Source organism: Plodia interpunctella, chromosome 3 (assembly GCF_027563975.2).
Source record: "Plodia interpunctella isolate USDA-ARS_2022_Savannah chromosome 3, ilPloInte3.2, whole genome shotgun sequence".
Classification (NCBI taxonomy): domain Eukaryota; kingdom Metazoa; phylum Arthropoda; class Insecta; order Lepidoptera; family Pyralidae; genus Plodia; species Plodia interpunctella.
In genome coordinates this window covers 4,861,591-4,889,484 of record NC_071296.1, presented here as the reverse complement: position 1 = coordinate 4,889,484, position 27,894 = coordinate 4,861,591, and the positions used below count along the sequence as shown (strand labels likewise).

The 27,894-nt window shown below is 35.4% G+C and overlaps 2 protein-coding genes across 10 annotated transcripts in view; one reads left to right on the top strand and one right to left on the bottom strand.

Annotated features, from left to right (window-relative positions):
* Positions 1 to 263: 263 nt before the first annotated feature.
* Fdx2 (Ferredoxin 2) lies at positions 264 to 1,372 on the bottom strand. Its single transcript, XM_053769591.1, has 2 exons — positions 1,288 to 1,372; positions 264 to 1,197 (listed from the first exon to the last, which is right to left on the bottom strand). Exon 2 carries the CDS (start codon positions 1,158 to 1,160, stop codon positions 690 to 692), a length of 471 nt encoding a protein of 156 aa, XP_053625566.1. The 5' UTR covers positions 1,161 to 1,197; positions 1,288 to 1,372; the 3' UTR covers positions 264 to 689.
* A 1,128-nt stretch (positions 1,373 to 2,500) lies between these two features.
* Positions 2,501 to 27,894, top strand: part of Tlk (Tousled-like kinase) — a 32,369-nt gene continuing 6,975 nt past the window's right edge. The window contains exons 1-10 of one of the 9 annotated variants that reach the window (XM_053769092.1): positions 2,501 to 2,769; positions 4,384 to 4,437; positions 15,670 to 15,755; positions 17,369 to 17,422; positions 23,781 to 23,871; positions 25,228 to 25,380; positions 25,830 to 25,987; positions 26,432 to 26,521; positions 26,883 to 27,023; positions 27,222 to 27,427. In XM_053769092.1, the coding sequence (XP_053625067.1) occupies positions 4,413 to 4,437; positions 15,670 to 15,755; positions 17,369 to 17,422; positions 23,781 to 23,871; positions 25,228 to 25,380; positions 25,830 to 25,987; positions 26,432 to 26,521; positions 26,883 to 27,023; positions 27,222 to 27,427 (1,004 nt within the window). In that variant the 5' untranslated portion in view covers positions 2,501 to 2,769; positions 4,384 to 4,412. The other 8 variants (XM_053769091.1, XM_053769094.1, XM_053769090.1 and 5 more) reach the window with 8 other exon arrangements.

Here is a 27,894-nt window from a genome sequence, read left to right as displayed (position 1 = left end):
ACAAAAATAGCTACCTATTTAAATAAAAACTTGTATACAAACTTATCTTAAAATTACTATTTTGGGTTGAATTGCCTTCTTTAGAACTGAACATTTATAAATGTTATAGAAAAAAGACAGCAAAGAAGCAAGACTTGAGTAAAACCAGGCATCTGATTTGTGACTGTATTTGGACTGCAATCTGACTTAGTAGTGGTTCTCTAAATGTGCTCTCAAAAGCATCTGTTGGGGCTTGTACATGAAAAACAAGTAGGAACACAATCTATATAATAAGAATTTTATTGAAAGTCTAATAACAGTCAACTGTTACAGTAGTCCACAAACAAGTTCTAATTTAGAGCTCCGTCAAATGCTTAGCTTTCCATAAAGATGCTATCTTCACAAAAGTTTGAGAACTGCTGTGTTAGAACAAACTTTTATGGACATGAAAATAAAGAAAAAATATTATTCGACATAAATATGGTAGTGTCAAACATTGGGGGTGAGCCACCTTTACTACTTTTGTGTACTGTCTCATTTAAAAGTTTATTATTTACAAAAACAACAATTTCAGTAATATACATACACATAACCAATATAATTGTGATCAACCGCAATTAAATAAACTATATAATTCTGTGCTTATTTCTTGAACTGGCTTTGCTTACCTACCATTTGGTAAGGACAGTAAGTATTGAAAATTATCAAGGTCAACTCCTGACATCATTGATGGTCTCCGGAACTTTGACCTCAAGTCCATCAAGATCTTTAGTCAATGTGATCTGACATCCCAGCCGAGAGGTGTCGGTGAGTCCGTATGCGAGGTCCAGCATATCTCTTTCCTCATCACAAGCTTCTTCAGGCAGCCTATCATAATCATTCTGTGCTAATATAACATGGCAGGTCGAACACGTTAGAGTGCCTTCACACGCCCCGTAACCCTCAATGTTAAGATCGTTGTTAACGACTACGTCCAGCAGTGTGTCGCCAACTTTTGCTTCTGTCTCCAAGCGCTTCCCATCGTGCAGGACGAAAGTTACTTTCACCTTATCTGCGTTCAGAGCCAACTTGGTGGTAGACAACGGCCTAATATTCTTGTAATTGCGACAATTAGTTCCATAGTTAAGTTTAATAAACTTGCTTCTACTGGTCAAAGTTCTGACTAAACTTCTGTGGAACATAATGATTTGTATGTAACTGTATTGTAACTGTTGTTTTCTGTAAGCAAAGATAATCACAGAACAGTATTACTCCTAAAGGAGATAATACAATAGCAATAAACTATCGCCAATAATCTAATTTAAATACCTAGGTACCTAATCTTCGTCAAGAGTAGGGAGAGACACAAGCTGTGGACACAAGCTTGACACGTTTAAAATTTGACAGATCGACCGACATTGAAACATTGCATTAAAATGACAATGAGTAACAGAAAATTGATTTTTTTACACGGTAAACTAGCGATGAACGACTTTGAAATATAACGGTAAGGAAATATTCTTGGAAATTCCCAAGAAATTTCTTTCGGCCGTTCTCGTGATTTTTTCTTGGAATCTGCGAGAATTCTCAAGGTACCTAGAAAATTTCTCAGCGACACATCGCTAAGGACCTATGTATGGTATATGTACATGGTACATTTAAGGCATAAAATGTACATACTGTACAATCCATAAAGCAGAGTTTAGCAAAATCGTTTACATGGTGTAAACTGATTAATAATCAAACGAGATCACTTTTAATCGAGATAACGAATAATCAAAGTAAAGGTATTCAATTTTGTTTTTTTTTTCTTGACATTACGAAATTATTTTTCTGATGTTGTCTAGTTTGGAAGCGAGTGTGGGATCACGTCTCTATTAATAATACAGCTAAAGTCAGGAAATCATCGATTAGTTGCCCGAGGCTTCGCTTCCGAGGGAATTTTGAGATAAAATATAGTCTATAGTAATCTTGGATAATGTACCTTTCTTATGGTGATAAAAATTTTACAATCGGTTCGGTAGTTTCGGAGATTACCCGCCTCAAACATACAAACTCACAAACGTTTACCTCTTTATAATAATAGTATAGATAAGTACAGATGAGATACTCTGAAATTATCATGGAATTAGTAGGTACTAGGAAGTACTTACTAAATCCATGGAAATTATTGGCTGATGTCAGATTTTAATTAAACTTTGTTTCAATTTTAGACATTCAATTACTGTCTCGATATTTCCGCGCTTGAGACCATTGCCGAAAGCTTTCTCCTTGACCATTTCATTACGTTCGGATGTTCGGAACTTTGGAGATGAACCACAAACCCAGTATATGTGCTTGTCAAGCATGCTTGTTCAACCAAAGACGTAGTACTTCGGTACCCTTTTTCCACTTCTTTCTTTGTGGAAAAAGTAGATCATTTTTTTACTACTTATTCATCATGCAAACAACTTGAAATAATATGTCTGTAAAGTTTAAAGTGTCAATAATATTGTCTATGATATTATTTTAAAAAATTGTATAGGTTCTGTATCACTTGTCTACCTATGTGTGTGTGTAAGTGACCATGGATCCATGGATGGTTTCATTCAATGTTTCTATTCAAATTGCTAAGCAAAAAGTGATGTGATTGTTGTGAAGTTTGCTAAAGATAGTATCGGACAAACAGAACACGTACTAAATACCTAATTAGCCTTATTATAATTTTTATATCGAACTGTATACCTACGCTCAGTGACCAATGCGTGCTAGATAGTGAATTATTGACATACATTGCTATCCGAAAACTATTTTCACGATACATAGGCATAGGTAATTATTTAGTTTTAGTCGCCATTTTCCATTCGTTTTGTTGGATAATGTAAAAAAAACACAGGATAAAATTCTTGTCTGTTGTGAAAATTTGTAAAATTCTGTGATCTTGAGCAGGACCATGTTTGGGGTTCACTTCGTTCCTAAGGCAAGTAACTAGGTACTTTCTTATCTAAATATAGGTACCTACAACTGTTAGTATAGTTTCCAACAATTTTAACTAGGTAGTAGGTACAATAGTGTTGATCAATGTTGATTTGTAAGATAACCTTTCTATATAAAAGAGATGAATTGCAATGAAATAAATGACAGATATCAAAAATAATTTTAATGTATGTAATATCTGTTTAACATTTGTTAGTAAATTTTCTTGTTGTTACAAAGATTTCTATTCTGATTGCCTATTATGATTAGTTATTTTTATATTTGTTTTAGCTCTGCATCCAAATTGGCTTAATTATATGTTAGAGCTCAAATAACTATTTTTAATAATTTCTTTGTGTGTAGTAGGTAGTAACATCATGTTGTTATTAAACACATGTTGTTATCTGGTCACTGCAACAGAAATGGATACTTGTCTGTAATGAGGATTGAAGTCTTTACTACTTTTCAGTATAAACATTTTTAGAATAAAACAAATGAAAATATTTGGCTGCAGCTATATCTGCAATCTATGAGTTTTATCTTTTCAATCAAGTTGCAAAGTCCACTTCTAGAAGTAGGAATCCCACTGTAATAAGATTATAAACAATTGTGACATCAAGTTATACTATGATCTTCAAAATAGTAATATATTGTTTAAAAAAATGTTAATGGTTGTGTCAAAGTTTGATAATTGTGAGACACAAACATAAATTGTATCCCTTGGATATTGTAGGTAATGCTGATCAAATGCCTCCTTGCTTTTCCTTCATATTTCCTATTATGATAGATTGAAGAGCAACCACACATAATACTACAGAAGATAAGAATAAAATAAATGTCAATAAAAGAAATTTTATTTAAAAAATTAAAATTATTGATTTTTCAATATTGACTATTAAATGTAGAAATTTTGTGAATACATGTCAATATCCAAACAATACAAATTGATAAATGAATTTAAAAGATATATATTTTTTAATGACTACACTACTACATATTGACTGGAATTCTGCTGCCAGATAGCATTTATTTATATATTGTGACTCGAATCTTTTCAATTGAGTGATGAAGTACTAACTGTTTATTTACCTATTTGCCCATAGCTCCACCAGCCAAAGTAGCCTTTCAATTATCTCCACACTAAAAATCACACTAATGCATTGCTCTGTTTTTATGAGAAAGAAGGACAAACAAACACTCTTTTACATTTATAAGTAGTAGCTGGACTTGATAAGTAGGAGCAGCTGTATATCAATAGCAAACGAGTACAAGAAACAGATCAAATTATATCATTCCTAAACTGAGCCACTTATTTGGTCTGCCATCAAGCAAGCCCAAATTACTGAAAAGTGAGAAATGAGGATCTATTTATTGCTGTATATGGAAATTTGCTCATGTATTAGCCATTCTATGTAAAAGTAATAGGTATTTTGATGTTTATAATAATTGAATTGTTTATTTTGTTTACAGGAATTGAAGTCTACATTTGATCCATAGGCATGACGGAGAAAATATTATTCCCTGGTAAGTTTAGGAGATAATCAAACTGGTTAATATATAACTTATTTTACTAAGATATAGGAAGTTTGCTTGGATATGAATGAAAAAACACTAATAATATACAATTAACCATGAAAGAAATCAGGAAATGTACCAAACTTGCACTAAGGAAATAAGAGAATATGGGAGATGGATTTATTAACAATAGATTTAGAAAATTCCCTTTTGATTTGATCCCCTTATCATCCTCATCGTAAACTATAATGTGTTAGCACTTTGCAACATGCCCGTGCTTTTCACCAATATACCAGGCCCGACCTGAGAATTCCTTTTGAAAAAACAACAAAAATAATAATAACGACAGTATTGCCCCTTTGTCGCCAATAGCGGTGACTGACTGATTTGAGGGGCCCCATTAGTGAACGGCGTGTCACCACCTGCCACTCTTTGCATTAGCCCATTTTAAATCCACCCAAATTTCATTCTACAGACTTACAGTATTCTTATCCATTATTCTGCATTCGCTTTGTTTACATTCCCACCAAGACCTGCTCATGGGCATACCATAGCATTTCATTGGTACCTATATCCGGGAACGGGTTTTGGCGGAAGACTTTCGTAACATCAAAACTCTCCAAAGAGCCTCTACTTGTTGGATATATATCCCCACGCAAGCCTCTCAGAATCAGACTAATTGCCGTAGATTTCTAAAAACATACAAAATAATAATAACATTTGATAGATCAATTTTAAAAGACCGTACTTCATATTTTAATAGACCTGACAACAGTCATTAATAAAATAAATAAAATAATAAAAAATGGCCCTAATTATTGACATAGCTGTACTGTACCGAATACTCACAATGTTCAAACCACAATCTCCGAAAAAAAAAAAAGAAAAAAAATACCGATACCGACAAGACGAAATTTAAAGAGTCTGAAATTTAAAGAAAGCATCAATAGTACCAATTAATTGACTACAGTACATAGTCATACTAAAATAACTTCATCAAGCCCTGTCTATTCTTGAATTGCCATCACACCTCTAATACCCCCACCCAGAAAGCAATCAATTGAACATGTAGTAATAATTTATTTTCAACCAGATCATTCTACCCATCATCATACTCTTTTACCGGCTTTTATTGTCGAGGAGAATTCACATTCTACGAAAAATAATGATAGTAAATCTTTATTGCAGACAAATAGATCCATACACAATAAGTGCGTAATACAAGCTGTTGCTCCTAGCTCCATCTGTTATAGCCTATGTTTGAACATTTCTATTTCAAATTTCATTAAAATCGATCCTTGCGGTTTAGCCGGGAAAACGACACACAGACTAGTATTTATCATATTAGTATATATAACTTGATTTGACGTCATAAATTGTATAAAGAATTTTGAATTTGAACTAGTTATGGAATTACCTATATAAATGTAAAAAATTATGGATTTTATTCATTGTTTCTATTTTTGTTTCTAATTGTTTAATTTCGCTATGGCCGTTGTAATAGTTGTAATAGGTAGGTGAACATTCCTGATTTTCATCAAATTTCCTAAATAAAAAAATCAAATATTCTAATTTGCAAAATATCAAATTGGTCCCTTCTTTTTGGTTAAGTATACGCAATCTCGTGGATGAGACGTGACAGACCGTCACCAGATCAATAAGGATACGAGGTCACTTCAGCCCGCACCCGTCGGATCTGCCACGCCTGTTAGATTCGGACGTCCCTCCCGACTCCCGCCAGTACCTCTTACCTCTGCCTTATTATTCGTTTCAATCTCTCCATTTTTTCATATACGCTTTGGAACACTAAGAGTAGGTACATAGCTCCCACGTTTGGCACCTATGATGTAGTCATTTATTGTTAGTAGCTTCCCCTATAACTAAAATTGTGCAATATAGCTGCTTTGCACTTTTCAACATATTTCTCAGTTGATTCGTAGTTCTCCTCTAAATCGTCAAATGAATTCTGATACAACAAATAAGCTTTATTCTCAATATTACAAATTTTACTTGTTTTAACTACTTATACATACTCGTAGTTAAAAATTAATAAAGTCATGCCTATAAGAGCACAGTCAAGACACCATTCAAGGTCAGCGCTGTAATACGATTCAATAATATCGTTGTCCCTTGTATCTAGTGAGCTATATGTAGATACATTGTGTGTATGGTCGGCATGGAGTCGGCATGCACGGTGCAAGTGCATCGACTGACGCATCGCATCGCAGTTGAATCCCCACATAGGACGCGAGGAAATATGTAAAACGTGTACATAAGACGATCACTGCTGGCTACTACGAACTAAAGCAACCCCGCTCGTATTTTTACGGAAAATAAACTTTACCTTTTTGAATAATTTTACATAAGATTTGTTAAATTCGGCATTAATTTCTTTTTCTTAGGCCAGTGTCAGTTTTATTTTTATAATTATAATACGTATAGATACTGTTGTTATTTAGAGCCGCTTGTAATTCGTGCCTACTTTGCAATGAATGACGCTGCTAAATCATAACCTTGAGCATGGTCATTTATTCATGAAAAAGTGAAAAATTGCCTGTTAAGGCCTTATTTCTGAATAAATGATTTGATTTTCATTTTCATGTTCAGCCGCTTTGATTTTAAATGTTGTGGAAGGGTTAAAGTAACTAGTTACAAAAATCTTTAATAGGTAGGTGTACAACCCAGTCATAGTCACCACTGCACATGCGCGCCTTTTTATCTGACCTTGAAGTTTTATGTCGACTAGTGAAATTACATTACACAAAACATTTACTTGTGTTTTATGTAAATGGCATTATAAATCTTAGATTATAAAGTTGGTATGAAAATTTTATTTTGTAAAATAATAATTATCAAAATATCTTTGACATCGACATTATTCATGCTGAAGATATAAGGATCTGATTTAATTTTAAAGAGTAGCGGTTTTAGCGTATCGGAGCTTTCTCAGAATACATAGGTTTAGGTTTGACTGCAAACCAGAGATTTTTAACCAACTTTTAAGTACTTTTATATTTGTCGCATCTAGTGTATGCTATTAGAAAATAAAAGTAACACTTCACATTTTGAGATGGGTGTTACTAAAGTGACGCTGTCTGTTTTGCGTTGTTGCCACGTTTACCTGCTATATATACGTCCACATCACAGTAAATAATTGATTCGCATTCGCATTGTCGCTGGCACGCAGTGTCGAGCAAGGTACCTATACAGCGGGCTTTTTATTCAGAATCAGGACCACGAAATCATCCAACTTGCAATTTTTTTCTATCCTACTCGCACTATGTGATATAAAGGTGACGCTTCTGTTTTATCGAATGTGGTACTATCAGGCTGGGTAGGTAAGTAAGGCAGAACTGAATGAAAAAGTCATATTGATGTATATTTATTACCGCACTCAAATAGGTATTAATCCTGTAATACTTTTGATGTTAATATTTAGACTTGGGTTTAAGTACAACTTCCCGTGAATAGCTTATTTGTAGGTGTACCTATGTACTTATAAATTCAAAATTCTTTATTCAATTTAGGATGATATTTATCACTTTTTGACCTCAAATCTTCACATAAAAGTAAGAAAGAAAGAATAGGATGATATCTATCACTTTTTGACCTCAAATCTTCACATAAAAGTAAGTAAGAAAGAAAATGCTTTATTCGGCAAAAAAAAAAAATAGGTAGTTTTACAATTTTACATTTGTTATACATGTACAAACTAGAGGTCTATGCCGAAAAGGATCCCAGCTCAGCTTTGTGCCGGGACTGAAAGCGACAGCGCTGTTTTTCAGCTGGTACCTACATAAGAACAAGTATAATTAAGAAAAAAATATAAATATAAAAGTAAGTCTACTGACGACTTCCAAAGCGCAAGTGAAGCAGAAGCGGCGCAACAGACTTCACAGCAGATGTTCTCCAAAGACGTCAATTAACAAATTTGTGTGTAATATATATATTCTATACTCTATTTATTTAATATCTACCCTGTTATTCATAAATAGCCAAATCATAATATACGTACTTAAAATAAAATATGCTTTAACTTTTTTATGAATTAGATAAAAACTAAAACGGGTTTAAACTTTATTACGTAACTCAAAAATTAACATTAACTTAATGCCATAAGGCATTATCTATCTATACTAGTATTATAAATGTGAAAGTCTGTCCTTCTTTGCGTAATTTGTGTAAAATGGTGGACGTAGTGGCAAAGGCTGCTTTTTGCTGATAATGCATTACTAACATTTTGCTTATGTGTTAAAACAAAAGTTTCAAGTCTTTTTTTCAATTGGTTTTCATATGACATTATCTTTAAATAAGTACCTGACCTACTAATTGAATTAGAAGAAATCTTGCTCTGCGGTAAGTCATAATAGGGCCAGTGAACTGAACGTTGCTCTACGAGTGAAACCCAGCCCACTCGAGGTCAACGAACTGTTCATTTCGCTGCATCCGTTGCAAATACTACGCGGCGCATTGATGCCGCTACCAATTCTGTATAACACTTTTTCATTACTGCAAGTGAAAAAGCGGTCTCGATTTGCAAAGAAATCTACTCAAGCGAGGTTCAAGCAGTACGTCACTAGAAAGTTGTGCAGACATCGTAACGAAATTACTGCATTCAGTAGTTTCTGATCTATTTATATTATGCTTTCTTCGATGGCACCATCTTCGCCGATTCCTGGTATAACATGGTGTGTTAGTAAATACTTTGCAAAGACTCATATTTTGAACCCTAAAGAAACTCTCATATTTCTCAAAAATGCAATTTAGTGTCTGTATACAATTTGAATAAACGAAGCTTTAATGGTTACTTTATGTCGTAGACTCTGTAGTCTACGCCGATGGTGACGAAAGTAGTCAGCCTTAATGTAATGCTGCCTTTTTATTTCACACAACCTTCGTTCGAGTTTAACCAAAAGCTTCATTTGAGTTTAAGACAAGGGGGAGGCATTCTTAGGCATAAAGCATTTGTGCACTCAAAATGTTACAATAAGATCGAATGTACACCAAATGAAAGCAATAAAGAACTATGAACATACTCACCGCTATTGCCAGTGAATTTATAACGGCGTGCAATTTCGGTGGCTTAGTTTTGATATTCTATATTTTATGCATTTTTGGGGAAATCATGTATAGAAAGAAACTTCTAGCACTTAAAAAATTCGCGTCATCGTGTAATCGAACGAAAATATATGTTACTGCTATATATACTTACGCCAGAGAGCAGCACTAACATTTGGTGGGAACTAAAGGAACCGCTTTGGATTTTTGTATAAAATAAATTCAGTCTACATTTAAAGGAATTTGTTTATTCGATCATCAGACATATAAATATGTATTAGATTTTTTTTTAGTTTTAGATTAAGGGGTGGTAAATAAGAAAAATCCTTTAGTGTCGACATCGGGGAAACAGGGTGATGGGTGCTTAGGGGGTGTGGTCGGTGGTAAGAGGGAGTTATATAGTGACGCGATCACGTGTACATTTTGCAGGCTGTATTGATCTGTCGTCTTTTTCTTGTTGTTAAGTGTGCCCTTCGTTTACAAAGATTTGCAGTTTTTTGAAATGTATTGAAATCAGATTCAGAATTATGCATCTATGGTGGTCTATAGGAATTAATTTATGTTAAGATATAATATTTCTACCTGTGTACAGGTCACGAAACCAACCACACAGAAAATATCTTCCTTGAATGACAGTGTGTGACTGACCGTACTAAAATCATCTTGTAGAACAATCTTTAGTTGTCGCGTCATTCTCACCAGTCACCACTCGTCCTGCTTTTTGTTACCTCGTTGGGATTGTGCCATTGTTTTACTTTTTATTTTTTGACATACGGATACTATATTTATATTATACGTGGCAGTAATTAGTTCGCGTTTTTTTAATGAAGTTCAGGATTAATGGAATTAGTTAAAGAAAATAAATGAAGTGGTCATTACTGTGTTGTCGCTGCAATGCGCTCCGTCCATCGACCCAGCGCTCACTCGCACACAATGAGGCCCTTCGGAGCTACGCGTTATTTAGACACTCCTACATACACACTAGTACCTATGTAACCTATGTACAGTACATCTAGGTGAGGTGCCTGATATTGTGCAAGTACATAACGTGCCAACCTTCCACTCAATAAGACTCTTATGTATTTATTCACATTGTATTCGTTTTATACGCGTCTCTATTGTAGACATATTTGAGGACTTGAGCAGCTCGAAGGTTCTGGTTACATAATCCACTTACCGTACCTTACATGCAAACGTCTTCTATATCATTTCATGTTAAATTAAAGAAAATTATCTGTTTATGAAGTTATTCCTTCCTATATTTTATATTAACATGAGGAATGAGGTTTGACTGTGTCAGCTATATTTATAACTGATGAAAACTAGTGTTGCCCACAGCTTCATCTACGTGAAACATGACGTCCACTGTTATTACAGTGGACGTCATGTTTCACGTGGCTGTGATTAAAATTTATTGCGGGTGCACTGCCTGTGAAGTAGCAAGTATCCGGTAAGAAGGACATCAGTAGTCAGTTAGAGACAGACTGTCTATACGGCTAACACCAATTTTGTGTAGAGGCGTGAGAGTTTAGCCGACTTAAACGAGATGCGAGATTGTATTTGTGCGCTCTATTTCGGTCGCGGTGGCGCACTCGTCGGCTAATCGGCGCGTCACGTGACGAACGCCGGAAGGACGGGGGGTGAGGGCTGGCGGTCCGCGGTAGGGGCGTCGGAATGCAGTCACCACCGCTCGATGCACAGCATAGCTCTCGCCGCCAATTGATCGTCAAGGTGCACATTGGACGAATGTTTATGGTTTACACTGCCTAGCTACACATAACCATAAACGATTTGATAAGACATGAGACACATGAAAACTTCCAATAAAAGTTTCCAATCAAGGTCACCATGAACTCCTTGAAACAAATATTATTTTATAGTAGTAGGTAGTTTTTAGTTTCTTTTCTTTACCTGCTGTGAGTATACTTGTTAACCTGACTTGCTTTTATTCACTACCCTGTATATGAATTTATATAAAAATTCATTCGAAAATTGAGTTAACCGCGTTTGGGCAGACTGCTTGATCGATGATTAACTAAATCATTAAAGGTTTGCAAACTAGCTGAAAAAATTAAATATGTGACTAATTACAGTTGTAATAATAATCTTGATAGGTACATGTCTGAATATATTCAGACATATATCAAGGTTAACACAGTAAGTTTTTGTAGGTTGATCTGCTTAAACTGGATGCTCAATACGATTTAGGGTTATATGGCAACTGAATATGTAATAGTAACTAATAACAACTGAGCTGTGGTTTGGTTTTTTACTGTGTAGTCGTATTCTCATTCGTGTTGGTTGGGATGAATTTGTGGTATATAGGCAGTAATTGCAGCGCGCGGATTGCAGGCGATCGTCCCGCGCCCCTCAGCTCCGTCCCGCGCTCGAACACCGTAAGTAAACAGTCTGGTGTTTATCCGCGTCTCGCTCACACCGACCGCGTCGTGTCGCGCCTCTGAGGTGCACTCGCTGTTCCTATTATTTTCGTGACGGGTATTGCGCCGAAGCCGATTCCCGCATCCTCGCCCCCGAGACGCAAGGTCCGGTCTCGCGGCGGAGGCGGCGGCGGCGGCCGTTCGCATCGCGCGCTAGTCCATACTCGAGGCTGACTGTCGCATTCGCGCCTACGAAACTTTACTTAGCCAGTTGACGTCTCGTTGAAAATGTGGCACGTTCGGAAGTACGCATCGCGATCGCGTCGCGGTGGATGACGATCAGTGTGATTTCGTGGCTGTGATATTCCATAGAACGGGTGACGTGTTGGTGATAGTGATCGGATTCAATTTTGGCGCGCTGATGCTACACGTGAATGTGGATGGAGTGCGGAGTGGTGTTGGAAGATGCATTTCAAAGAGTCTTTCGCGATGAGCGATCGACCGAACGAGCGCGGCCGGCGCAACTCTCGCTGCAAGGGTGGGTGTAGTTGATGACTATCGCGACCATTATGTCTGTCTGTTTGACGTCGCTCGATTAAATTGAATTATCATAACACTGGTTTATCTACATTTTTTTAAATAACATTACGCGTGATGTTCTTACGCGCTTTATGTTTAAAGTTATTTACTTTAGTTGCATGACAATAATATTATTTATATACACGTGAAACAAAAAAATAATTTGATGACATTATGCATATTGTTGTGAAATTCGTTTGGAAAGACATGAACAATGAATGGTATCTAGATACTACGAAAGAAAGAAATTAACTACGAATTCGTAATGGTTCTAATTCAAAACAGGTGAACAGATGGAAATTTTAAAAATGACAGAAGTGGGATCACCTTTAATTTGTTTTAAATTAGTATAGATATTAACATAGACTTACCGGGAATAAAAATTACCTGTCCTCCCACGAGAGCTTGGTATCGGTATAAATATTATTATGAAATATCCTCGTGTATAAGATACACAGCGACCGTTATTCAAACCAACCCAGTTTTCAATTTGAGTAAGTTTTTATATAACCGTTAAAGTCACTCAATTTTACAGTAGAAAAAATTATGGCCAGCACGCGATGACATAAACAGCTGATCAACTGGATTGATGAATTTTTTTTATGACAACACCATTATGTTTAAAGTGTAAAGTAATTGTGAATGTGAAACAGCTTGTTGTACCCATATTATTAGCAACAGTGATTAACTTTAAATGATAAAGCGATTGAAGTAAAAGCGTTTTGTCATTAGTGTTTATTAAATTTCACCATAAACAGTAATCAATTTAATATCCCTATTTTATAAATAAGTAAAGTACTGTTATAATGTTAATTTTATAAATGTTTAATGTAAAAGAATTATTATTTATTTAAAAAAAAATGTCGGACACTAATGAAACGCAACACGCCGCGTTCAAACGCTCCTGAAATTCACCCATCTACGATATCATATGATTATTACGATGTATATATAAATTAGTATAGTTTTTGCAAAACTAAAACTATACTAATTTAGTCACGTGGTGAGTAACAGGCGGCAGGGGTGATGCGGCTGGTGGGGGAGCTAAGGGAGAGGGGGTCGCAACTCGCAAAGGATGGAGGTGAGATCATAGTGGCGAGTGGCCCGGGGAGGCGATCGATATGTACATTGAACATACATACGTATCTATATAAATAACCGTACCTAACTTCTCGCAACTCGACTGTCTGCTCCAGATACTGCGCCAAAACCCCGCCCAAATCGTACCTCGAATTTTATTACAAATAAAAAAATTAACTTATGTGCCTAGACGAAATATCAAACTAATGCCTACCTATTTGAACATATCGATTGACATAGACTTGGTGGTTTTTAGAGAAAATTTGAAAGGCAGGCCATCAATCAATACCAAAATTCTAATTCTAATAGTATCTGAGCTAAAACTGACGGATCTGCTTATTGGATAAAATGTTGAAGGTGAAACAAAAAGAGTTCTTTGTTGACTTGGAAACTAGAAACTAAATTCGAATAAATTGATTTTTCACGTTTGACAATATAACCGTAAAAGTGAATGAAAGATGCACAAGACAAAGAAGAGATTATATGTAGACATAGACAGATTTTGGAAATTGAAGATCTGAAAATATTGTTTAGCCTGATTATCATTTTCTTTTGACTAATATAAAATTCTAATACCTACAACAAATTAATCATCATGTTCATTGCACCTAACCCTAGACTAGCAACTAGCAAGACGAGGATTTCAAATTGAATTTTAAAATTATTCAATTTAAGATGTACATATCATCTTAAATTTTCAATAAATTTCTTCTAAATGTACCGCCGACTTCCAAAGCACAGGTGAAGAAGAAGCGCATAGCATAGGTCTTTAACATATATTAATGCTAAGTGAACGAATTTTCATTATTATTTAAAACAATCAAATTCCTTACAATAGTTTTTACAAACATAGCCCACTTACAGTTTTATTATGTGTAGATATAGATATAGAGTAACTTAATATAACTTATTATATTTAATACCTCGGGTTATAAGCAGTGTATCGAGATGAAACCTATACCAGATTTTAATTTAGACCATCATCCAGTAGTTTTGTGAGATGTTTTGTTTCCAGAATATTAAGAATCCATTGATGTAATCCCAACTAATATTATAAATGCGAAAATAAGTTTGTTTCCTCTCACGAATTATCTACTGGACCGATTGTTATGAAATTTGGTAGACGGATAGAAAATAACCTGGAATAATACATAGGGTACTTTTTATCCCGAAATTCCTACGGGAGCCCCGGGGCGGAAAACGGAAAAACGGAAAACGGATACAGTTCCCAACAAAAGACGTTCTAAGTTTTGGTAACCGATGCCCGGGGACAAACAATTTTTCAAGGCGTACATATCAATAACCACTTATTTTATGAAAAGAGTTTAAAATTTTTCGGACATTTCGTCAGTTGTTTGATTCTCTTAACAGCGAATGCCTCGGAATTAAGCTTTTGATAGACCATTAATATGATCCAAATAATGTGGTACAAAATTTAAGCTCTCCATTCAGAGTCACGTCGACATGAGCCTGCCTAACATTGGGAACTGTGATTTTAATCCATTGTGTCTTATTTGCATTAATTTCGAACCAATTCGAAATGGCAGCCAAAATACTATTTTCATCATCAACTTAAGATTAAATGTATCATCAGCAAACAGCACTATGTCAGCAGCCTGCTTTTCTACCATGTATGGCAAATCATTGACGTAAACTAAGAAGGGTCCTAGAAATGAGCCTTGCGGTACGCTTATTGCTTTCATTTGATGTAAGGTTATTAATGGTAGCAATTTTTAATATATCTTTTAAATATAAGCTATTAGTTCAATTGATTTAGAATCAAAACCTTACTGAGTGAGCTTTCGCAAAAGTATTTCATGATCGACGCAATGAAATGCTTTAGAGAGATCACAAAATACTCCGATGGCATCCTGTGAGCTCCCCAAGTATTGTAAATATAAGTGGCAACAAGAGCCACTCTGTTGTACTTTTCCCGGCAGAGAAGCCATATTGACGGCTATGGAAAAAAATATGGGTTTGAATCTGTCACCATGCAATGCGCAAATAGACTGAATATGACCTAACAATTTTTACGCATCATTTGTAGTTGAACGTGGTTTGGCCTATCAGTGTGTGTGTGTAATGCTCTGTTTTTTCTTTATTTTGGAATTTATATTTTACCACCAGCATGTTTTGTTGTTAACAGGTCCTGGCGTCAAGATGGAGCACTTCCAAACGGCACTGGATCCTCGCAAGCAGGAGCTGCTGGAAGCGCGCTTCTTAGGCGCCAAGGTTAGATATTCAACTATTAAAATATTTTAATTATCTTAGGATTCCATACTTTAAATTATATTGTAACTGTCAAGTATTATGCTTCATGAGCTGGTACAGCTTCGTAATGTTTTAAACTCGCCTTTACAATCAAAGACAAATGTGAAGTTTTTGGATCGATTCTTTTGTCCTCGTGTTTCCTGCGCTGTGTCTGTTAGTTCAGATTATTATCATTAGTAACTACAGAGAAACGTTGCTATGTATCACTGGACTACGTCATCGCACACTCGTCGCGCACCAGACTTGCGCTTACGTGTACAAAAGAAAATGGCCGCCTCGTTTGCTGGAAAAACAAAATGGCAAAATAAATTGATGTTGAACGCAGTCACAAAACAAAAAAATATCATTTAAAATATGTACAGATTGAACTTATTCATTTGTCTATCGCATTTGTAACATTTAAATACAAAATATATACCAGACAAGGACATGCGAATATTGCATACGTAGTTCTTAGTTACCAAGTCAAGCGAAACACTATATCAATATATGTTGTCTGACTAAGAACAAGTAAACTTTGTTTGTTAACTCAAGTCGTGGTATGCTATAAGTCTGCCAATATACATAAAAAACGTATTTGCGAAATATATATTCGTAAATTTATCACGTGACCTATTGATAAGTTAATAGTGCCGCACCATTCGCTCAGGTTCACACTGCACTGAGATTTCTCTTATCTATAAAATTATCTAGTGAGAATATTATTGGGTTTATAGTAATTCTTCTAATATTGAAAACTCGCTTTTGCAGCGATGAAACCTATACCTGATTTAAGGTCAGGCCATCTGCTATACGACTGAGAAAACCACATCAATTTCCATCCAAATTTTTTTGCGTGATACTCGAAAAAATATATATTTTTCTTTAATATGTCCTACGTACAGACAGCCCACTTACAGTTTTATTATATGAATCTTTCCTGAGAATGTGTCTTTTCCCACAGTTTTAAAAATCTTCGCTGAGTTGCTATAATGACGAGTACAGTAGCGGTCAGATAAACCTAAAAGTCATTTACTACCACAGGAGGGACAGGTGTTTTTGCCCCCGACTGTAAACCGTCGCGCAGTTTTGAACGTAATTTTTTTTTCGAATAAATTTGTTATTTATTCGAAAAAATAGACGTAACAATATCAGTGTGATCAATTTATGGTACTTAGCTTGGATAGATTTTGGTAGAATCACAAGAATATTGATTGATCAATGAGTTTCATCATTCGATGACAAGATGGCGAGCAGACTAATATAGCCTGTTGCAAAATGTCATAACTGTCTACGTTTATGTACACTAAAAGTTGTTCTTTATAATGTTAATAATGAGATAAAATAAGATAAAAATAAATTAATGATTTATATCACTTATTCTTGCTTTGTTTAATTGGTATATTATGAATATTAACATTAAAATAATTTCGTAGGTATATGATGGCACACGTTAATTTATTTAATCTTGAAGTAGACTAAATAAAATATTGATACGCACAGTTTAGCCGATTTATTGGAATCTTCCTTTATCAATAAAAAATTAAAATAATATATTTAGCTTCACATTGAGCGAAATAATCGCGTGTTCACAGGTGGGAGCAAGGGAGATTATAGTAGAAACCCAGCGCGCGCCTGAGTACAAGACGGTGAGTTGTTTATGCGTATTTTAATGCATACGTCACCTAATGCTACTGCTCTGATAATACTACATTAAAATCATCTCCCCTCAGTGTATTTCCTTGCAATAATTTCGATTCGATCGACGTTCGTGTGCTACCGACCGTTTCATGATGGCATACGTTAATAATAGACCTTATTGTGAAGAATCATGCCACGTTTACAACGCCAGTCGCCTTGTTATCGATTATGCTTTCGTTAGCAAACATATCAGGTCGGTATTGATTTTCTTTGAAAGTGTAGGCGGTGTTATGGTTTTCCCTGTAGATTGTTGAATCGAACTTTCTCCACACATCAACCAGATATTCGTAATGCACTATTCGTAGTTACTAACACATTACCAAATGGTGCTACAATCCTTATTTATTACCACGGTGCATTTCGCTCGTTGTACCGTGGCATGTAATGTAAACAGCGCTATTTATAGCGACCTCATAATAGTAGTAGCTATTAAATACCTAGTCTCTCGCGTTAAATGTAGAAAGAGATTTTCTACATTTAACTTTTCATTATATGTAGGTAGGTATACTGTACACAAAATATTTATGTAGGTACCTACCAAGCGCATGGTTTTTATAGTTGTCTCCATAATATCTATCACAAATTTGTGCTGTAGTAGGTATATCGTGTAGCTAAGTAATTAAAGGACCTTTATCATACAGTTGCACCACGCCTGTGATAAAAAGTAATCTATAATGTTAAACCGTTGCCTCAACCGTTAATTTATAATAATAAATAGGTACGTATAGTTATGTAACGTAGCTCAGGAGGAACGTGAAACCCGATAACACGATTAGAATATCGAGCAGCAAAGTATGCCGCATCACGCTGGCCATAGCTAAGCTTGTGGAGAGCAGGCAGGGCAGGCAACACGGGGCCGTGGGGTCAGCGACACGCACGATGACAGCGCGCTAGCTTCTCGGAATGAAATCACGTCACGATACTGATGTCCTACCTAACCACTTATAGGTATCTTTTCATAGTTTAATACACATATTTATACTTTTTTTTTTGGTTTTGTTTTTATACCTATTGAATGATGAAGGCGTATTGCATTTATCAAAGAAGTAGTAGTGAAGATTTTAGGTTTTAAGAATTTAGTAATATACTAAATACTAGTATGTTATTTAAAATAACTTGTCTAGTAAACTTTTCATTTGACATGGAATTTTACTGACATAAGTAGGAACCCTTTGATTTTGCTTAAAATGTGGCCTTGTTCGGTCATTTATTAATTTGTTTTATTAAATAATGATGATAATTATGATTTATTTTATTTTTGTGGAAATAGCATACGTATTCTACAAAACGACAGCCTTAAATTACAGTACCTATTTAATAATAAACTGGTTTCATAAGTGTACACTGGTTCCGTTGTAAAGAGGTACGAATTAGGTAGTAGGAGACGACTTGTCTCTTACAACAAGCATGATTATTTTGCACTGAGCGAAAGAGAAGTAGGCACAGCGCAGTGTTCTGTCAGTTCGTTTGCACATTCGATGCGAAGGGAAATTATAACATGGCGCATACGACCGCCCCGCCTCAGCCACAATGTGCCGTCAAACCTCATTCCACCGCTTAGTCGCCCGGTTCCGTAGTTATTTTTACACAGTCCGACCTTTCGCACCGATAGTCACCGCACTCCAGAAAACAAAAGCTAGTTTTGCACGAAGCACTCACAGAATAAGTATTAACATAATTGATTTCACTACGTACACACATTGCTAGGAAACATTCCGTCCAGTCGAAGTTGTAAAATCGCATCGTCAAAGTTACATGATATTGTGATGACATACAAAACGTGTGCTCGCACCAACTGCCGCGGAGGCAATGAACGCGGGCAGAGCGGCGCGACGACAGCGACGGCGCGCCGGGCGGCCCGTCAGCTGAGCGTCACGCCGCGACATTGCAAGGTCCGCCCGAACAGCTTCGCCTGACCCACTGCGCTGCCTGTACCGCATCACCGCCTGACACATGTTAACATTGTTACATACACCGTCGTTATATTTCTGGATTAAAATAATTTGTGAATCAAGTCTAGTTAAAAAATTGTAGATCAGGTGTAGGTACAATATTATATCTCTGCAGTCAGCTATGGAATCACGTCATATGACGTGAATGAAGAGTTGCGCATGCTTTCAACCATCATCATCGGCCAAGTTTATATTTGTGTTGTTGTTACACTTTTTAGCACATTCACTTCACGCAGCAAATATACACGTCTCTAAAATTATTTTCATTATAGATTGCTATTTGTGCAAACTTTTGCTTACTTCACATTAATTATGAAAGGATTGTGAATAATATGTTTTACTCGACTTACAGATAAGTTATTCCCTTGTTTTAATTTGAATAAATAAAATAAATGTGATTGACGAGCCATTATTCTTATCAGTTGTTTCCCTGATAAGAAAAGTACATACGTTTTATTGTCATTTTATAATCAAAACTGTATTTTAAGTACATAAACAAAAAATAAAGCTTATAATGTTGATTTTTATATTTTTCTATAAAATAATATATGTATATATAGTAACCTTAGCTTTTGCCCGCGGCTTCCCCCGTTTGAATATCATAATAAAATTTCGGTCATTCTTTAAGAAAAATCATGAAGATTATGTTTATCAATGTTCAGCTTTTTCTTTCGAAATTAGTATTAAGTTCCATACAATTTTTCACCCTTGATTTTCCAACCTTTTGAAGTGCTTGAGGGTTTATTTTCAGAAAAATCTTTAGTACGTATTCATTAATTTGTTTTAAACAAGCAAAAACCAAATTTTCAATCCATACTTCAACGGTCTTAGTTCTCTCCTACATTCCTCAATTTTGAAGGTTTTCATGCAAATTTCAGCTTCCTACGCCCAGTAGTTTCGCCTGTACGTTGTCTGTCAGTTAGTCACTCAGTAACGGAAGAGTTTGTTTATATATATATATATATATATATATATATATATATGTACTACTTCTCTACTATTACTTCTCTTTCGCTATACACTACATCTATACTATTGTTATAAAGAGGTAAGCGTTTGTGAGTTTATATGTATGTTCGAAGCGGGTAATCTCCGAAACTACCTAAACCTATAAAGATACATTATCCAATAGACTATCTCTAAATTCCCACGGGAGCGAAGCCCCATCGCGAAGCGAAGCAACATCTAGTAATACATAAATATATATTATTTTGACGTGTATTCCCGATGTCCCCCAAGCCATTTGATAGCAAGCAATTTGATATCCCAGGTGATCAAAGTGGATTAAACCGAAAAGTACAAGTGTCAACAAAGCTTACAAATCCATCAGTAAAATACCTAATTGTTTTTGTACATTTAATATAGGGCGACGACGTAGAAACTGTAATAGACAAAAAAATTGGAGATGTAGAACATCTGATAGGTATGATTCTCTTTGGCATAAATCAAATCGATACCTTAGCAAAAGTTGTTCAACCTAATAAGCATTTTTTTATTATTGACATAGGTAAAAAAGCGATTGACTTAATTATTTTATTATTAGATTCCTAATAGATTCGTACTACAATAAATAATAAATAAGTATTTAGTGTCGTGCTCGAATCTCGTAGCCTATTCTGGCATTGCATACTTGAGGCTGAAGTTAGTTGCGCTGAACCTCCCCTTCTCGCACCTCACCCTGCACACCCCTCGCACTAGAAAATTGGGTTAAACAGCACGCGGCTGAACGCCGCACCGGAAGAGGGGATTTTGGGGTCCGCAGAACTGCGCTTTCACAATGAATGCGGGACAGAGATGTGACTGAGTATTGATTGTCTTCCAAATTGAGACGCAGTTTCCTGCGACGCAAAAAGCGCATATAATCTGCAAGAGTTTCTGTTACAAACTAAGTACCTATACAGAGACAAAAAATATTCTTAAAGATTGCGTAGATGAGAATATTTTTTAGGGTGACAAGTTATAAACTGCTTTTGTACATATTTTAGTAGTTTTTCTTGCTTTTTGCCTACTTACATTGTATATTAAACGGATAAATTTTTTTTAAAGGCAATTGTTCACGATAATTATACAGTAGGCATATGCATGTATGCTACTAGTATACATACATAAGAACTATTAACACAGGTTGCCAACTCGCTAACTTTCCATTCTTATAATACGTTAGTACGTACTTACGTTGGCCTACCTAGTGGTAGGTATGAGCTAAAAATAAACACGATAATAAGCATGAAGATGAAGCAAGCGAATTAGTTGATTTCGAACTTATGTTCAAGATAAATCTACATAGTAGGTAGGTACAACCAATTTACTTAGAGATATTAATAATTCGTATTTTTAGCGTTACGTGTCTAATATGAGGTTTGTTAATATTTCAAATGTTATTAATTCGCTTATCTGTGATATTACGTCAGTCAGCCTTCAGTAATGGGAGAAACTTGTACATTATTGACTTAGTTTGCTATGTATCACGTGGCCGTTCTTATTTTCCTTATCGTTTTGATCCAATCGAAATGCGCTGTGCTCGCAGGCGTCTTTTGTTGCTGGTTTAATACAGGAGGTGGCGGCTATGAACAGGAGAGGAGGGGGCAAGAGGCACCGAAGGGAGTACATGCAGAGCGGCAACGTTCCGGCGATAATGCTAATATACCAGGCCTGCTTTATGTGTCTCTCTCTCTGTCATTAGGTACCTACCATATACTAGGTAGTACATAGAAAGTGCTATTAATATGCCTTATTACTTACAATTTACATTATTGTATATCTGTGGTTTTACTTGCTAGCATTGGTAAAAGGACCTTAGGTAAAACTGCAGTAACACCATTTCAATGACACGAATATTCATATCTTTTGATAAATAAAAGTAATGAATATTCGGACTAGTAGTTTTTGAGTTTATTCATTAGAAACAAAAATACAAATCTTTTTCTCTCTTTATAATATTAGTATGAATGCATGGCTGGTTCTGGAATAAGTACTAGTTTGAACATTCTAGGACACCTTGTTTTTCTTTCAATATCTGATAACGCTGAATCATTAGTGAATCCTCTCTTGACTTGGAAGCTAGTGATTTAAGCTGTCTCTATTTTACCAAAAAACATCATTTTTACAAACAGCTCTTACGGGTTCGATAAAACTTGCAGTCTTGTTTATTTCACGAATAACGCAAAAACCGAGTAAAATTGGGTTTAAAGTGTATACCTATGTATTTTTATTTGATGAGAATACCGTATAAAATTGTCTAGACACTAAATGGCATTAGAATCACAAGTTCGTTACACATGTTATGTGTAACTTATAATTTCTTCTCTCTTCATTTCTTCTCTTAATGCCATTTTAGATGTGGATCCGTGGATTTTATGTGTACCTTCTTTGAGTCGAAATGCCAAACAAATCATGGCTTTCGACCAATGATTGTTGAATATGTGTAAATGTGTAACAAGCTGATATATGTATACTCGCCTTGTTCACAATACTTTATCGCGCGCTACTTAGGTAGGTATGTGTATAGGTAGAATAAGCAGACATACATATCTATGTTTATGTTGGTACATCGCAGCATAGCCGCCTACGTAACACGTCCAGTAAGCAGTTTGTTGTGGGGCACGAGCGCCGATATCACGTATACTCGTTCGCTGCGGTTGGTGGCATGCCGCCCGCCACCCGCTGTTGCCACCTCATTGCGGGAATAATCGGTCAACTCATTTTAGATTAAACCACTTCAGTGAATGTCTAAATACAACATTTAGACTTTTTGAATATCTAGCAACAACTTTCGCCTTATCGTATTTTCTTTGCATTTTGTAAGTTGCAAAAATTCAATTGGTCAACAAACACGATCGCAATCACAGGCTGTTGACCTGCCGTGCGAATGCGAAGTATCGTTCTCCGAGGCCGCTACTGTTGGCTAGTCTTTGGTTTGTAATATAAGTGTATTGTAATTGTGCAGAGAGCCTACCTTAGCGGTCAATGTGCATGCAAACATTTTTTCACAAGATCAACAATACCTTTGGCCTTGTATCCTTGTAAAATGGCGCCTCGCCCGTCGTTATTATTATTACATTCGGAGCAAACTTCGTGACGATCTCCATTTCCCCTCCCCTCTCTGCCTTTCCCTCCCACCTCGCCGCTCCCCGCGGATGCGTATCCGATTGTCGCGACTGGCGTTTACAACTTGTCAAACGAGTTATAGGTTACTTGGATGGAAATTAAAATAATAAAATAATGGACACAAAGCCTAATACGTAGTTTGTGAGTACTTCTAGGTATTGAGTTAAAGAATTTTTGTAAACGTGTGTTAAGTGGACGGAAAGTGAACGAAACGAGTCATATGTAAAGACGCCATCTTTCTTTACAGATGTCAGCTGGGTCACAAATTCAGATGGCACCACAAACTACTGTCAACACGGGGCAACCACTACACAATCAGGACTCCAATATGAGTACAGGTAAAATTGTGATTTAAGTGATTCAGTGCAGAATTGTGAATATTGTGATCAGTGTTGTGAGTGTTTACAATACTCGCCGGCTACTTCACGGCTAACCTTTTCCTGATGAACTTGTCAAGGGGCTGAACTTCAGTGTAAAAACTAAATATCAATCGAAAAACTGTGACGTCATTTTATCGTGTATATAATGCCGGATCGGAACTGTGAAAGTGCCGTTTTTCTTCTCGTGCACCGAGACTATTTTGTGCAACAATGCACGACTATAAAAGCGGTGTTAACGTAAACTATGTCGGTCTACTGAGCTCCTTGTCAAAAAGTGAGTTATTGTAATAGCTTAAGTTTTGATACGTAGATGAAATTCATAACAATATAGGTGGTTTTTTTGGTTAAAATTTTAGTAAAACTCACCTCGTTACCTACTATTTCTGGATTCACACAATCATTGTATTTGATTAATAGTAATATAAATAACCCAATGCACATTGCACTCAAAATATATAGGATATATAGGTAACTGCACATACAAAAAATTTCGTAAATAGAGAGTAAAATTGTTAAGATTGTCTTTTCAATCTACATAGTGTTGTTAGGTCAACTGGCAATGGGGAGGAAACGGAAAATCAAAGGGTTGCCATATAAAAATAGAATAGGAAAATCAAGCAATTTCCTCTTCACTCTATAGTTTATGGAGCATAGGTTTATTTCTATCTTTACCTGTCATTGATAATAAAACAGAGGGAGAACTGAGGATGAAACAGTTATTTAATTACATTTGTTTGTTTATTTTTGCTTATTTATATTATTTATCAGTAAGTTTCCATGATCTTACTTTAAAATAAATCTTTCTGTAAGTACATAATAGTTTTTTCTGATCTAATACCTATGTCTCATCTCACTGTCGTGTTCTCGTGTTTAATTGAAAAAAAAAAAACTTGTAATTTACAACAAGTTTTTTTTTTTAAACCTTTTGGGTTGTGAACTTATTACAAACAATAGAAAGTTGGATACTAACTTATGAAAAGCACTATTCATTAAATTTATTTAACAAAATGAAGATGGACCTGGTTCAAATAACTACTACATAAAATCAGAAAAAGTTATTAGGTAGCTTTATGTTTTACAAAAAAATCATACACTTAAATTGTTTTAAAATGTTTGCAGTCACTTAGTAAGTTAAATGTAAATCCAATGAGCAACATCAGTTAGTATTACTTTGTCTTGCTTACTTGTTCAAAAGTTACTTGTTCCAAAATCATGTAGAGATTTCAGATTACAAAATGTATGTACATAATTTACTTTTTTTAGTGATTCTATTTCATAACTCTATGATTGAATTTTAAGTAATCTGCATTCCAGGGTCGTCCCATAGTGATAAGGAAGTAGATGCTTTGACACCTGAAAAGTCTGCTGCTATGCGAGGCTCCAATAGTGTACCAGGGGCTGCACTGGTGCCGCCAAGTGGTGCTACTCCTACTATTGCTATGCCAGAAAGAAAACGAAAACGGAAAGGTAATTTTATTTAAATTTATATGTATTTAAAATTATGCATATTGGTTAATTATCCTCTGAAGTCTTAGTCTTCATGTCGTATATTTTTCAAATTGTCAAGAGATTGTAGATTCATTTGGAGCATTATATGAAATCCAAATATTTTCATATATCTACACCAGAGCTACATAAAATGTTGTAGCATTTTGGTAACTTTCAAATAGGTAGTATTTTAGTATTCATTCTACTTTGGTAATCAATATAGTCTTTGGCTGTTGTGTGTTATGTCATGTGGCCAGATTAAACAAATAATAACTTAAACATTGTCAAGGAAATTTCAAATATATCAATCAAAAAACTGGTTAGACTGGCACACCAAGAGATCTGTAAAAATTGTTTTATTAAGTATGTATATTTACAGTTTATCCTTGAGCAATGATAAATAAGTAATTATGTATTTGATGTTTCAGGAGAAGAAGGAGTTGGCGGGGGAGGAGGTGGTGGCGGCAAGCAGCGACATAATTCTGATAAGAATATTAGAGAATACTTCTCTAAGCACCCCTCCTCGAGCCCTGGTCGGCACACTGGTGCCAAATCCCCTTCACCGCAAGGAGCCAACTACCCTATGGTAATTATCATTTATCATATCAATAAATTGACTGAAAATAATCTTTATCAAATATGTGACATTCCAAGTAAAGGCAGGATGGTTTTTGTGTCTGTGTTTTTATAGATTATGGAAAATATATGTGTAAATAAAAATCAATCATAGATGCCTTATGTACCCAAATAATTAACTATTCATGTCTGTTCGATTCACTATCTGTTATCCCAAATTACTCACAATCTAAAGTGAATGAAATAATAAGTCAAATTTAAATAATATTAATTTGTCATTGAAAATAGTAAGCAAGTCACAAAAATAGCTATATTTATGTAGTTTGTCACACCCTTTATATTATGGTTAATAAATAAATGCTAAATATTATCGCCAGATTTGGCTCATAGGGCATCTCATAGTAAGAGTAATGTTCATTAAGGCTGAGTTAACATGCATCGTTTGTTTGCGCAGTACCCACCGTCACCTTCGTCGCTGCTGCCCACAGGAGCCAGTTTTTTAAGTTCGGCCACGCAGCAGCGGCTTATATCTTCTGTTAAACAGGTAAAGCATTTCCATTAAACTATATTTAGCATTCTTGCATTAATATTTCTAATTGTCTTATTGTTTACATTACGTTTTGTATCTTGGTTTTGGTTCAGTAAAGTGTTTTTAATACTAGTATTTAAAAGTTAGGACCTGTTTCACAGCTTGCAGTATCTAACAGTCTAGTAAGATATTGAGCTAGCATACAAAAATTTGTTTCACTAGTTAGGATAGGGCTAACTGGCTGGTTATATCATATATTGGTCTGTCAATGATTAATGGCTAAATATATCTTAATGATGAGTTAACAATATGTATTATGTTTCTCTGTGTACCATTGATTTTAGATAAAACATAATCATGTTTTCACTGTTTCTAGGTTCAAACAGAACTGACATGTCAGAGGATACAAGAGTTAGAAACTCAAGCATCATCTGATTTAGAGCTAAGGAATAATAGAATAGAAGAATTAACAAGAAGTAATGAAGAACTGAAGCATCAAGTGCAAGCACAGAGCAAGGTCAGTGTTTTTATTGTCTTATTTTTAATTATATCCACAAAGTAAAACTGAATGCCGCTTTTCAACTTTTAAACCACAGTATGGATTATTGCAACGATGTTTTGTATGCTCTCATGTTATCTAAAAATTGACAGGCGTGATACGCCACAGAGGTATTCATAATATTATAATAATTTAACGATGTACAATAATTTACAGGTAATAGAGCAACACAAATCACACATCAACAAGTGTATAGAAGTCGTTAAGAAATTGTTAAATGAGAAGAGTACTATAGAAAAGAAAGAAGCCCGGGCGCGGTGTATGCAGAACAGGCTTCGGCTGGGGCAGTTCGTGACGCAGCGGGTCGGGGCCACCTTCCAGGAGAATTGGACTGATGGATATGCTTTCCAAGAACTTACGAGGTAACCAGGATTATCATTCTGTTGTCTTTTGACGCCATACGAAAAAAATCATTTGTTGCGAAAAATATAATGCTTTCTTAGGTGATTCGCATTCTTCCCTAGTTCTTCTTGAAAATTCAGTTATGTCTTTACGATCATTCGCCTATTTGGAAATGCTGTTGTTGCCTCGCAGCTGTTGAGACCTTGGTCGCTTTGTACAACACCCACAAAACGATATGGAATGGTCTTATTTTGGGATGGGGCCACTATCATTACCCCCACCACCACATCATTCACTGCCAGGTTTCTATAACAGATGATTTTATATATTTATGTGCAAGAATGTAATATTCATGCATGTGTTTATATGTAGTTGATTTCTACTATAATTAATCAGGTAGAGTCCACACAATATTTCTTTTACAGGAAGTGAGTGGTAGTCAATTGAAATTCCTATTTATTGTATAAATTTAAATGTTATAAATCGT

Bases quoted from the DNA above. Each gene is read 5' to 3' on its own strand.
- Fdx2 (XM_053769591.1), bottom strand. From the start codon at position 1,160: ATGTTCCACAGAAGTTTAGTCAGAACTTTGACCAGTAGAAGCAAGTTT.